Consider the following 14,284-nt stretch of genomic DNA (forward strand, 5'->3'; position numbering starts at 1 on the left):
TAAAGAATGCAAGGAGGGCTCGCTGAAATGCAAGCTGTCTTAACTATATTTAATTTTCTTTACTGCTTCAAAACTACATCTTAAAAGTAAGTCGAGTTAAACTTCTTGCAAATACATCACTATAGTATATTCAAAGATGTGTACTTTGCAATTGCCTATTGTTATAAAGGAGTGGAAACTACCACCGAGCCTTGTAGTTTGGTGGTATCCGGTACCATGTGTATCTTTGAGCTTGGGTTCTATCCCCTATAATTACCTAGCCAAAAAAAAAAAAAAAAAGTGGAAACTGAAACATTGATATTACCCCAATCATTCTAACCTTGAAAGTAAGACTTGTTGGATATAAAGCATATTATTTACATTTCTCACAGAATTCATCATATTGTAAATCTGATTGACATGACGTCAAAATGATCTCAACCTATCTTTTCCACTGGTCTTCCTTTGACTTTCTATATCTCAAAAAACCATGTCCACATTCCGAACAACAAGGTGGTCACAATCGTCACTACACTCATGCGAATTGCCACAATTTTTTACTGCCTTGTTTGAAGCCAGGGAAAAATCCAAGCAAAAGTTCTCTATAATTTATGAACCTGAGCTACAGTTGTAGGTAGGGAGATGGGGAGGTTATGTATCGCTAGATAGGCGGCAATACCAGCAGCATAACCAGCAAAAGCAAAACCACTCACCTGCACAAAGAAGAATGACTTCTTTTACTAAAAAGAAAAATAAAAGTTTAGTCAATAAAATGTCATTACACAGCAGTCCATACCTTCCGTAAGTACCAAAAGAAGTCCACCTTTTCCATTCCCATGAATGCTACTCCAGCTGCCGAGCCAATAACTAACATGGATCCACCGGTGCCAGCACAATATGCAATCAACTGCCAAAACTCAGAATCCTGGGGGAAGGAGGTGAGGTCATACATCCCCATCGTTGCTGCAACCAGTGGAACATTATCTATAATTGCTGATACGACTCCTATTGCACCGGCAATCACTTCACTACTAGGAATGTGAGCGTCAAGGTAATTCGCCAATTCCCGAAGAATCCCCGCAGCCTCAAGGCTGGGGGAAGAAAAAAAAAGTTTGTTATAATGCAAAAATAATAACTTAGCACGTGTATATGTATCCAAGTATGTTTTTTAGGAAATCAGATTAATATATCATAAACATCTTGATGATAATTCTTCCAGAGACACATAAATACAGCTACTATATCTAAAAATATATTATGTAGCATAAGAGTACATGAAACACAGAAGTTCAAAATGTGTTCCGTATTCACCTGCTAACGGACAAAAGTATTCCAAGGAAGAAAAGAACTCCTTGAGTGTCAATCCGTGATAAAGCTTGTGGTACTTTTAACTTCTGCCTTTCAGATTCACCATAGTGGATAGCATCAGTTAGAATCCAAAGAACTCCAAGTCCAAGCAGGATACCCATAAAAGGAGGCAAACCGGTTAGGGCCTTGAACACTGGAACAAAAATCAAAGCTCCAATACCTACAAAAAAAACAAGCTGTCCTCGGGGAGCCATCTGTTCAGATGCCATAACACTGGAAGAATCCTGTCCCTTTCCATTAACTTCACTGGACGGAAGAAGAGAAACTCATATCACATCATCCATAATCCAAAAACTTAAACCTAACCTTTCTAAACTAAAATTCACTGGCTTTGCTTTGACATTACAAGAAGCAAGACTGTTTAAACCTAGATCCTAAGATCACTGAATGGTCTACAAGATCGGATCGTAAAATTGGATTGGGGAATTGTAAGATTTGACACACTATGTTTAATAACTATAAAAAATTATCATCTTATATTAACAAATTTTAGGAGTAGAATAGTTTGGAATGTAGCTCAAAAGGTAAAACTTTTTGTTTACAAGTTATAGATAATTTGTTAAGGTTCAAATCCTTGCATCCTTGCAATTAAAATTCGATACAAAGTATATAGAGTAATATGTAAGCATATTCTTATTAACAATATCAATATTTTAGATAAGCACATAAATCACAGCTCACAAGATGATAGAAGTTTTCTATTAAATTGAAAAATATATAAGATCTTAATTAAAAAATAGATTTTTTACAATTTAAATCTAAGATTCTACCATGGTTTGGGACTAAGGCATGGTTATTATTCCACCAGATTCTACAAACATGGTGTTTTTTAAAGCGTTTTGGATTGTTTGATGGAGTTGGGATTATAAAATCATATGGTTTTACAATTTAAATCTAGATTTTAAAAACCATAGCAAGAAGAGTACCTAGTCAGGGACATAAGAGCCAGTGGGACAGCTAGAGAAACAGCTGAAGGTACAAATAAGCCCTGTAACAAAAGAAAATGCTATAATGGGAACTCTTTATTTAATTTCAGCACTGTGCTTCTGTAATTAAACATTCCCAGTCACTGCATTTGAACAAGTATATCTCAAGTGATTTAAGGACTTGGCATTGAAAGAGCCCCAGCTGGGGAGTGCTAAACTTTAACCAAATGCTTTATAAGCTTTTCTTATCACTAACTATAAACAGGTTTCCTTCCCCATATATATATATATATAAAGGTGTTTAAAATTTCATAATTGCAGAGTAGATTTTATGAGTGAAGTGATTGACACTCAACTTTGCTGTAGTTTAAAATCGTAATCAATAAAATTAACTTTATTAAAAAAGTGAATTCCATAAATTTACAGGAGAAATTTCAACTCCGAGAGTTACAAAAGCTTAACATTCCTGAAGTTTAAAGTTTGAACAGAAAAGTGTTTTTCACCACCACAGTTAACTCACATTATACAGCATTTACACCCCCAGTTTTTTTCAACATAGATTCATTTGGAGCATTTCATGATAGGATCCTGTTTAGCTCTCTTTCTCAGACACTTATGCAGCAGATAAAGAGAGAGCAAGTATGAATTGATTACATTAAACACTAAAATCTTGCAAGCTTCACCTTTTACATAATGTATATTTAGCTAATTGGAACACGCAAGCACACATGCGCATCCAACCACACACATATCCAGTCTGTGAACCAAACTCCTAGTACTGCAGTCAGGTCATAAAATTCAAAAGTTTTATATTCTATCACGTTTTAGTGACATTAGGGGAACACAGTCAGCTAATGCAGATGTTTTGGTTGGATCTCATTGGATTAAACATGCAACAGCAGCATGAAATGTATTGTATAAAGACAGTATAATGAATACCTTGGTCAGAATAAATCACATGCATCATGCATAAGTCCCATATATGGACAATGTAACACATAAATGCAGGCATATTCTGTACATGTGATGATTTAGTTAGAATGATGTTAAAAGACCTTCATTGTCTGCAAAGTTGATATCTGACCATGTATCCACAGCATAGTAGTGGTAACATCACCTATGGGAGTCCATGCACCACCTGCATTTGCTGCTATCACAACAACAGCTCCCAGAAGCCTGTCAATTAAATCTGAATCAGAAAATGGAGACTTATCAATAAAATCAATAATTGAAAAAGAAAATTTTGATTAGCAAGGACTTGATCTAAATTTTTCGAGAAGAGATAACATAGCAAGCACACAGCCAGTTTCAATGTAGCAGAGATCTCCTTAAAGCCATTAAGGTCAAGCTATTTGGACATGGCAGCAGATAAAAGTGTCTGAGAAACACAATTATCCTGTTATGATATCGTTATCTGCACTTCAACAGCATCCCCTTAAACATTTTTAGTTAAGATAAGGTTCATGACTATGAAGGCATTAAATTCTCTGAAGTTTTGCACATTTTATTGTCCTTGATTCTGGAAAGAAATAAAAAGATGATATACATTTCATAAGTATTTACTTTCAAATAGCCTTCTACCAGTCATGTCTTCTAAGATTGTGGCTCAGAGAAGGTAAGTACACGGTTGGAATATGCAGTGACAAATAGAAAACCTGTCTATCATATTAGAGAACCCCTAGTAGATAAAGATCGAGAATAGGATCTTTAATTCTTTATCTTCCTTGCTGATGTGACAGCAAACTCCACATTCTTCATGATAACCATCTTGTACTTTGGTAAGTATTAAGAGTGTTGGAGCATATCAATATATAAATCATACCCATGCCCATCATTTTAAGCTTTTAGATTAACTATTTGGTTACTATGGTATCAAAGCTAAATTTCCTGGTTGAAGCCTCCACGCTTTCTGATAATATAAGTAAGATACACAAACAAAACAACCCCCCTAGGAAATGTGCTGAGTTAAGAGATCCACCATTAACATATATTCCTGAAATGCATTCTCAAGAAAATAATTACAAAAAAGATACATTTGAGAACCAGAGCTCTAAGTTAAACACCCTAATTTCATATAGTTTTTGAGGATGGTACAGGAGAACTGAAACTTGTAATACTGCAGTGAATATTTTTGTTTGAATGAACTGTTGAAATTCAATACATGACAAGAGACTAATCAAATGCAAAAACTCATGAAGATTTAAATCACATGAGATAAAATAGAGTAATAGTCAGCTCATACTTGCGAAATTCTGATGGAGGTACTAGTTTCCTCAATAAAGAAACCATGACAATGGTAGACGTCAGGTTATCAAGGACTGAACTAAGGAAAAAAGTCACCAAACCAATCTGCAATTTTCATGACTGTGTCAAACTTCATTAACTGATAAGGAAATAAAGTGTAGAAGGAAAAGGCTGATACAGGAAGATTTAGAATCAAATAGACCACTAAGGTCCCTGCAGAGAAATGCATTGGTGGAACAAGACAAGTTATAGCTAATTTCTATAAAAATTAAAATTAGAAAATTCAATATTTAGGAATTTCTTACTGAAAGAGGGACTAAGCATCATAATTATCATAGAAAATTAGCTAATAATTTCCATGTATCATTTAACTTAAAGAGAAGAATAGCAATTCCATTTTTTGATGAATCAGCAGGGGAAACAGTTCAGCATCAAGGAATGATGCTGACAAACAATGTTCACTAAGGGACATGGATAACCTACCCCTATATACCAACTAATCCAAGTTATTTGATTGATGTACAATAGATACTGAAGTTTGGACTACAGTGAATAGACAACTTGGTTTGCCCAAGGTTTTTATCAATCTATCCTTTCTTTTTGTAATTTTCCAAGGCTTTTGTTGACCACCAAACCAAATACCAATACCATGAGTGATCAAAACCTTGGACCATAGGGAAAAAAATGTAGTTTAGATGTCAAGATTAAATTTGATATATTAAAACTTCAACATTAGTTAATATGGTTATGTCAGCAAAAATAGAGCACTCACCACCCAGAGGAGAGTCCGCGGCTTTCGGGTGGTTATATTGTCGGTAACCAGCTTAAAACCTTGATGAGCATCAATTATCTCCACAATGGTCATTGCACCAAACAAGAAAAATACTATTTCACTGACTTCTGCAGATGCATTCGTTAGCTCTGAAACAGCTATATCAGTTGAAGGAGCCTACACAAGTCAAACACCCAAACAAAGTAATTAAGATAAAAAAAAACACCCCACATTGCAACCAATACGTTTTTAACAGATATAGCCACATCACTGTAGTAAGAGGCATCAAGACCTTGGAGTTTGTATAAAAGGATAAAGAAAGTAGATTGCACTAAAAACATTAGCAGTAACATTAAATACATACAATCAGTTTATTTCAGATGACAACTTACGAGAAAAAGCTATTATTTCACAATACCAAACGTATAAAAAGTTTAAAAGAATCATCAGACATAAATATCCTCATCTGTCTTGCTCATGGGGGCTGTTGTTTTTGGGGGGGGGGGGGGGGGGAATTTTTTTCCATATAAATGATTCTATCTAGAGATAAACAATAATACTAAAAATTGTTCCTTATACATATCTATGAATAAAGCATAGACAAGATGGTCCCAATACACACAAAGTAACTACGAAAGAAGAAGAAATAGAACTGGTATAGGGCCTAGCCAATGCATCCAGCTAGCAAGGTTGGTCTGAATGAAAAATATTTATGAATTAGATTTCCCAAACTAGCATCAATGTATAGATATTCTTAAATGATTCGAATTTGACTGGTAAGAGTAGAAATAATACTTGACTTTAAGGAAGCCTTACCCTAATCTCTATTACATTAAAAAAAAAAAAAGAAGAAGAAGAAGAAGAAGAAGAAGCCCAAAATGCCTTCAGGATTATCGGAGTGTAAACTAGATCAAAAAAAGGAAAAAAAAAAAACACTTTAACTCACAAAGGAGCAACACTTTGAATGTACTGTTTTAGGGAAGAGGGGGGTGGGGGGTGGGGGGGGGGGGGGGAATTCAATTCAGCACCTGTCATATCTAAAGCTAAAAATTAACAGAAGCAACTTTGATATCTTAATCTCAACACCAAATGAAGTAACAAACTCCTCAATTAAACCGATGTTAATGGTGGTCCTAGTGAAAGTGATGTTGCACTAATCACAATTTGTCACCTCCACATGTAGTGAAATTTGTAATATTGTTATGTCTATAGCGATGTTGAATTTGCATTACTATGCAGAGGAATTCGGCATTAGAAAAGGATATATCAATTGAAAACAGCCCATAAATGCCTACTTGGATATATGAAGCCTTCCTTGCCACTAAAACTTATATCATAGAAGGAATCATCAACGGGTCATGGCTAGATAATATGTCATTAATTTCAAGTAGTGAGAAAGAATCTTACCCCAATGCTACGCACTGCCCATAAGCTCACGGCCATCAGTAATCCTACTCCACTTTTATTGAAAGCTAAAGATTCTTCAAAAATGATGCCTGCATATCCTATTCCAAATAGCAATGCCATCGCAACATCCTATATCATAAGACACGATAAAAACAACCAAGATTATAACTCAAGATCAATTAGTTCACTTATTCCTGAAAGGCAGGTAATTATCACAGGAAACCCACAAAACAAAAGATAGCTCAAAAAAACAAAATGGACCTGATTTGCAGCAACCCATGATTGGTTAATTGCCACTGCCCCTGTTGCAGCTGCTGCAATTACTGCAAGAGCTTTCAGCAAATCAGTCTTGGGCTGGTAAGTGGCTTCAAAATCGCTTGAACTTATTTCATCTAGTGAACATAAAGGATCACATGATCCAGATTTTTGCGTCAGCTCCTGATAACATGCTAAAGGGTCAATTTTGAAGTATTGGCAAAAAATATATAAGCTCTATATTAATGATAACAATATTGAAACACATTAAGTTGAAATCTTCACATTATAATTTGAAGATTTTTTCTTTTCTTAGATTTTCATGATTCGCAACAGCAACTCATGTGCTATCTTGGAAAGCAGCACATCTAACTTAAGCAAAACGAAACTCCATTGCCATGAAGACATGACATTAAGTTGCCAAAATAACAAATGCATATACTAGTAGTACTATACCAAATATGCAATTTAAATCCCACCATCCAGGGTTTTAACCAAATATTAGTTTAATTAAAAGGGGAAAACTTAGGTACAATTCTTTAAGTGTTGTACCTTAAGTCATCCATTAAAGTCAAACAGCGCAAACATTGTTATCTTCTCTACAATTAAATTCAAACATGTGACTTATTAGACTATGCAGCCATGTGGTTAAATTTAATTGAAGAACCTAAGTACAACACCAAAGTCACTGTAACTATGTATATAGGCAAAATCCTAAAAAAACTACAAAACAAAAATAAAATTTTCATCACTTTCCCGAAGCCCATTAATTCAATGCACCAAACTTCACCAAAATAACTCATTCAAACTCATAATCTAGGAAAACCACCAAATGGGTACTCTAAAAAAGTGAAAATTTTGTAGTAAGAATGAACAAGAATAACCTCTAGCTGGTTCTCAGAGTTAGAGTTTGGTTGAGGCTGAGACGAAGAAGAAGAAGAAGACGAAGAACCTCTGGCCTTATCTTCAGCTCTAGCAAGAACCCCATTGCCAAGCAATCTTGGACCTCTGGTTCTACACAGAGATGAGCCAAAGCAATGATGGGAAGGAACTGAGTTTTGGGTTTGAGGAAGTGAATAGTTCTTGAAATGGCAGGTTGAAGATAAGTGGGTCCCAATTGAGATTGAGAGGGAAGCCATTGGAGCAAAGCTGAGTTTTCAAGGAGAGCTGTTAAGGATTGAAGGAGAAGAAGAAGAAGAGGGGGGGTTGTGGGTCAGCGACTCAGTAGTACTGTTGTTCTTGTCTTGTTATTCCAAGTTGCATGGAATGGGATTCGGTGGAAGGAGTGGAAATGGGAGTGGAAGCAGTGATTTTTTCTTGGTCTTGGGTTTATGGGTCAACTTAGATATGGTCATGGCCTCATGGCCTCATGGGACATGGGATTTGCTATTTTGCTTTGGTTATGTCTCTGGGTGACTGAGAAACTCTTTGCAGAAGGGAACGGTCACTGATTGGGAGTAAGGCTATATCATCCACCCCTAATCAATTTTATAACTAAGCTTTACTCATTGTTCATAATTATAACAGTAAGTAAACAATTTAGTAACTAAAATAATTTAATAATAATTTACACAATTAATTAATGTCTTAATTTGATAACGAAGAACAATCTTTTAAAAGCAGACATCATAAATTGAAATTATCTTTCAACAAATTGGAAACTATTACTCAACAAAACATAAACCGTAATGATTCTCATGAAATAATTCTCAAAAACTTACAAACATGTATCGATATTAGAGAGTTATTACACTTGGATAGATGAAAAAACTGAAGCTATTACAAATGAAAAGAGTTACAACTCACAATTGAATGATTTCGGAACATTGTATAGTTTAGTTACAAAAGGATTTTTTTCATATGGAGAATTGGATGCTAGGAAACATCACGTCTTGTATTCTGAGAAAGACTCCTTTAAATAAGCTTAGAAAGAAGCCTCTTGAATCTTTGAAGGATGAAGTGTCTTCTTCCATTTAGTTATTTTATGATATGAATTATGATCGCACATATTTCGAATTAACTAGTAATATTCACATATGATAAATAATTTTAATAAAAAGTTACTTTTAAATTCTGATTGTTTAGAATTTAGACGTTATACGTATTTATCTATTTTTATAAACATAGATGATAAAATTTTATTTAAATTAAATTTTAAAATATTAATTTAATAAGATGCAATGTGAGGAAGAAAAAACAAAAAACAAAAGTGTGGGTTGTGTGGGATTTAAGTTTAAAATTTTTTTTATAATAGACTTTTAGTTTGAATAGAATTCAAATTTGATTTAAATTAATATATAAAATATATATATATATATATATATATATATATATAAAAGCAGAGACCTCATACCGGAGAGCATGAGGTTTTGCTATGTGGCACACTCTATGAAAAAAATTGAAATACTCTTAAACAACATAAGAGATAAGAACAAATCAATTATTGACCTTTTGTTTTATTTGGTTTAATGTTTTAAGACTTTTCTAGTTAAAAAATAAATATTTTTTGTATCATTTAGTTCAATATTTCAAGACTTTTCATTTCTTACACATACACATAAAACTTTTTACATTTTAATTCACTATCTCCACTTCTACCCTTTTATATATACCTACCCATAACTTCTAATGTCATCCCATGTCAAATAAACACAGTCAAAAAATGATGTCATTTACCTTAAACCTTCCGTTTGAGTTTGTTACAACCAAGGAAGGAGGGTTTACATTTTATATTGAGTGACAACGACGATTACGATTTTGATGTCAAGGTCAGACGTTGTAAATTTGTCGGTTTTGTAGATGATGTGATTAACCGTGGGTGTTTGGGATATGTATTTTGTTTTAGAATTAAGGAGAAAGAGAAAGACAACCTTTTGGCGACACCTACCTAACTCTAACATTGTTGTTTTATTTAATCCTACTCCATCTGAGTTTGTTACAACCAAGGAATGAGGGTTTACATTTTATATTGAGTGACAACGACGATTATGATTTTAATATCAAGGTCAGATGTTGTAAATTTGTCGGTTTTGTAGATGATGTGATTAACCGTACATGTTTGGGATATGTATTTTGTTTTAGAATTAAGGAGAAAGAGAAAGACATATTCTATATCAACTTTTATACTATAATTTTCTCCAAAGTTTTTTTTTTCTTACTACTTCAATTGAATAATTACAATGGATATGTGTATGCAATTTATAATTGTTTTATTTTTATGATGAACTCATTACTAATAAAGTTCTATAACAATTATGCTATAATACATATACAACATTCTCCAAAATCATCTTACATAAAACATTACAATATTATTCATGCATTGCACGAGTAATTTACTAGTTATTGTTAAATCTTACCCCTTAGTCAAAACATAGGTTTTTTGTTTTTAAAAAGAAAAAGTGGGTTTTTGTGTGAAATTTCAGTTTAGAAAATTTTTTATAATAAATTTTAATTTGAATAAAATTTGAATTCATTGAAATTTAAAGGATAAAGTTTTACATAAATTAAACAATGGACAAAAAGTTTGGATACAAAATTGGTTATAGCTTAAGTTATAACTTTACTCAATATTTTTTTATTGAAGGTGAATTTTGACAAATCCACTATTGGATTACATTTTCTTCTTATATCCTCCATACTTGTTAAATTTTCAGAAGATCAAAGATCAATAGCTAGTCATCAATTAAATATTTAAATTGAAAGTTTTTGTAGTATAAAATTATGCATACAAAATAAATTTATAGATTATATAGTAAATAACCTTTGATTGATACAAAAATTGACATATATATTAAAAGTATAAAAAATACACAATTCAATTGTTAAATTTTCAAAATACATAACAATATTAAAGTTGTAGCCTTAGGCTATAACCAATTTTGTAGCCAAACGTTTCCTTAAACAATTATTAAATATTATTCCTTAATTAGTGAGAGTAGTCACTTAATGCAACCACAACTTCTAAGCCCAACTTGACATTGTAGATTTGTGGGTTTTGTAAATGATGTGATTAACCGTGGGTATTTGAGATATGAATTTTGTTTTAGAATTAAGGAAAAAGAGAAAGACACATTCTATATCAACTTTTATTCTAAAATTTTCTCCAATTTTTTTTTTCTCATTACTTCAATTGAATAATTATAATGGATATGTATATGCAATTTATAATTATTGCTTTTTATGATGAACTTATTACTAATAAAATTCTATAACAATTATGCTATAATACTGTAAGGACTCAATTCGTAACGACTCCAATATGATGTTGGGTTCATACGTTAAAAGGCCCAAACAATAAAATTTGTAGAGCGTGGGCTTGAAAGGTTAGGCCTTGGTCACCGGACGATGGTTGGTCGTGGTGTACATACGGAAATAAATTATGTTCGCTTGAGAAGTCTCTCTCTCCTTGATACGGCCTAGGAGGTTTTGGTTCTTAGCCTTTTTTCCCAACTCCCTTTCTGGATTGCTTACTTCTCCTTTTATATTAGCCTGTACCTCTCATCCAACCTCCAAGTGTAGGTTCGACTTTCCAGGATTGATACTTGTCCCATCAGCCCATACCCAAAGTGGTTGGGGGTGGTTGTAAAAGTTAAAGAGCATGGTCCTGTCAGGTGCAAAGTGCTTTATTACAATATTGGCAGCCTTTTACTTGAGCTGCTCCTGCACTGTGCTCGCCCTTTCTTTTAGGGGCACTATAGGATGCCGATCACAAGATCGTCCTCGGCCATATCCTTAGGCCGTTCTGGACTTCCATTATGCATCCTCGGCAATATCTCTCCTCGGCCAAGACCTTGGGCCTTAATATAAAATGGGTCGGGGTCATAAATTCTCTGACCCCACAAATACATATACAACATTTTCCAAAACCATCTTACATAAAATATTAAAATATTATATGTGTATTGCACGGGTAACTTACTAGTTATTGTTAAATCTTACCCCTTAGTCAAAACATAGGTTTTTTGTTTTTAAAAAGAAAACGTGGGTTGTTGTGTGAAATTTCAGTTTAGAAATTTTTGATAATAACTTTTCATTTGAATAGAATTTAAATTCATTGAAATTTAAAGGAAAACATTTTACATAAATTAAACAATAGATAGAAAGTTTGGCTACAAAATTGATTATAGCCTAGGTTATAACTTTACTCAATATCTTTTTATTAAAGGTGGATTTTGACAAATCCACTATTAGATTACATTTTCTTCTTATATCCTCCATACTTGTAAAATTTTCAAAAGATCAAAGATCAATAGCTATGTCATCAATTAAATATTTAAATTATAAGTTTTTGTAGTACAAAATTATGGATACAAAATAAGTTTATAGATCATATAGAAAATAACATTTGATTGACACAAAATTTGACATGCATGTTAAGACCATAAAGAACACACAATCTAACGGTTAAATTTTCAAAATACGTAGTAATATTAAAGTTGTAGCCTTAGACTATAACCAATTTTGTAGTCAAACTTTTCTTTAAAAAATTATTAAATATTATTCCTTAATTAGTGAGAGTAGTCACTTGGTACAACTACAACTTCTAAGTTCAATTTTTATTGTATATATGATATAATATAATATGATAGTAAATGATAAGTTTTACCTAAATTAAACAGTTGTTATATATTATCCCTTAATTGAGGAAATATATCATAACAAAAAATATATAATTAATTTACTAATTAGTGAGAGTAGCTATTTAGCGCAACCATGACTTCTATGTTGAATTTAAATAATAAAATTTAAATGAAATAGAGGACAAACAAACTGGAATGAATGGAGTAAATAATAAAGTTTTAACTAAATTAAACAGTTGTTACATATTATCTCTTAATCGAGGAAATATATTATAACAAAAAAATATATAATTAATTTACTAATTAGTGAGAGTAGCTATTTAGTGCAACCATGACTTCTACGTTGAATTTGTTGAAATTTAAATAATAAAGTTTTAACTAAATTAAAGAATTGTTAAATATTATACTTTAATTGAAGAAATATATCATAACAAAAAATATATAATTAATTTACTAATTAGTGAGAGTAGTTACTTGGTGTAACCTCTGTATAAAATACTTGCTTAGAGGCTTCACTGAAAGCTTCTTCTTCTTCTTCTTTTTTAATTTAAAATTTTTTTTTTTAATTTTTTCCTTTTGATATTGATAGATAGATAAATAGTGGGGGGAGAGAGCAGGATGTGGAATTTTAATCATAGGCGATAGCTGGCAGGGCACCACCAATATGAGTAAAGTATCACTAGAGGCCACTTCTAAACCCAAATTTAAATTGTGTTAAGTGTGCGTTTGTGATTTGTTCCATAAGTTTTGCTTTTTGTCTTTTGTCTCAATTTATTTACAAATAATATAATTTTTAGTTTTTTTTTTTAACACATTCAACATGAAAGTTACCAAAAATTATATCTTTTGATAAACACTATAAATTACAGAAAATAAACAATTCCTAGATGGACATTAAGCTAACCAAAATAATATCTTATGACAACCAATTATAAGCTAACTTTTTACCTAAATTATCCAATGTTTGTAATTCCCACACTATTCTTTATTTTAAAGTTTATTTGAAATAATATAATTGGAGGGTCCTCTCTTCATCTATCATGCCAAGTAATTCATTATTTTAAAGTTTATTTTAGCTTTTTTGACTCACATTATACAAATAAACTACTAAAAATATGCAATTTTCAAATTGACACTATATGAATTTATTTTTATCAACTTATTTTGTTTTAAAAAATAAGTTGAATCAATTAAAAAAACCAAGGTAGAAAAAAAAGCATGTTAACTATAACAATCAAACCTTATATCATTAATGAGTTATGCTAATGAGTGCTCTTAGGGTATTTATTAACAATCTATTTTAGAAAAGTATTGACATCACTTTTATGGAAAATGGAAAAACTGTCAAAATATTAATTTTTTTTATTAATAAAAATTTTCTTTAAATTGATTATTAACCATTACCCTAAGGATATCCGTTAGCATTTCCCACCATTAATTTATTAGGACAAAGTTTACTAGTTTAGTTACAAAATTATTTGAAGCTTAAGACTACAACCTTACTCTATATTTTTTTATTGGATTTGAATTTTGATAAATCTATGATTGGATTATGTGTTATTATTATATTCTCCACGCTTACAAAATTTCTAGAAAATTAAAAATTAATAGCTATGTTATCAATAAATTGTTTAAATTGCAAGTTTTTGTAGTTTAAAATTATGCATAAAATATAAATTTATAGATCATATAATAAATAATATCTGATAGACACAAAATTTGACATGTATATTAAGAGCGTAAAGAACATG

General features: G+C 31.8%; 1 protein-coding gene across 1 annotated transcript; it reads right to left on the reverse strand.

Moving 5' to 3' along the window:
- Nucleotides 1–278: 278 nt before the first annotated feature.
- On the reverse strand, nt 279–8,412 carry LOC115969320 (sodium/proton antiporter 1-like). Its single transcript, XM_031088944.1, has 10 exons — nt 7,836–8,412; nt 6,958–7,134; nt 6,697–6,825; nt 5,290–5,466; nt 4,516–4,622; nt 3,329–3,449; nt 2,274–2,335; nt 1,291–1,593; nt 776–1,070; nt 279–692 (listed from the first exon to the last, which is right to left on the reverse strand). Exons 1-10 carry the CDS (start codon nt 8,088–8,090, stop codon nt 582–584), a joined length of 1,737 nt encoding a protein of 578 aa, XP_030944804.1. The 5' UTR covers nt 8,091–8,412; the 3' UTR covers nt 279–581.
- Between the last annotated feature and the right edge of the window lie 5,872 nt (nt 8,413–14,284).

The sequence above is a fragment of the Quercus lobata genome, chromosome 11 (genome assembly GCF_001633185.2).
Source record: "Quercus lobata isolate SW786 chromosome 11, ValleyOak3.0 Primary Assembly, whole genome shotgun sequence".
NCBI classification, from domain to species: Eukaryota; Viridiplantae; Streptophyta; class Magnoliopsida; order Fagales; family Fagaceae; genus Quercus; species Quercus lobata.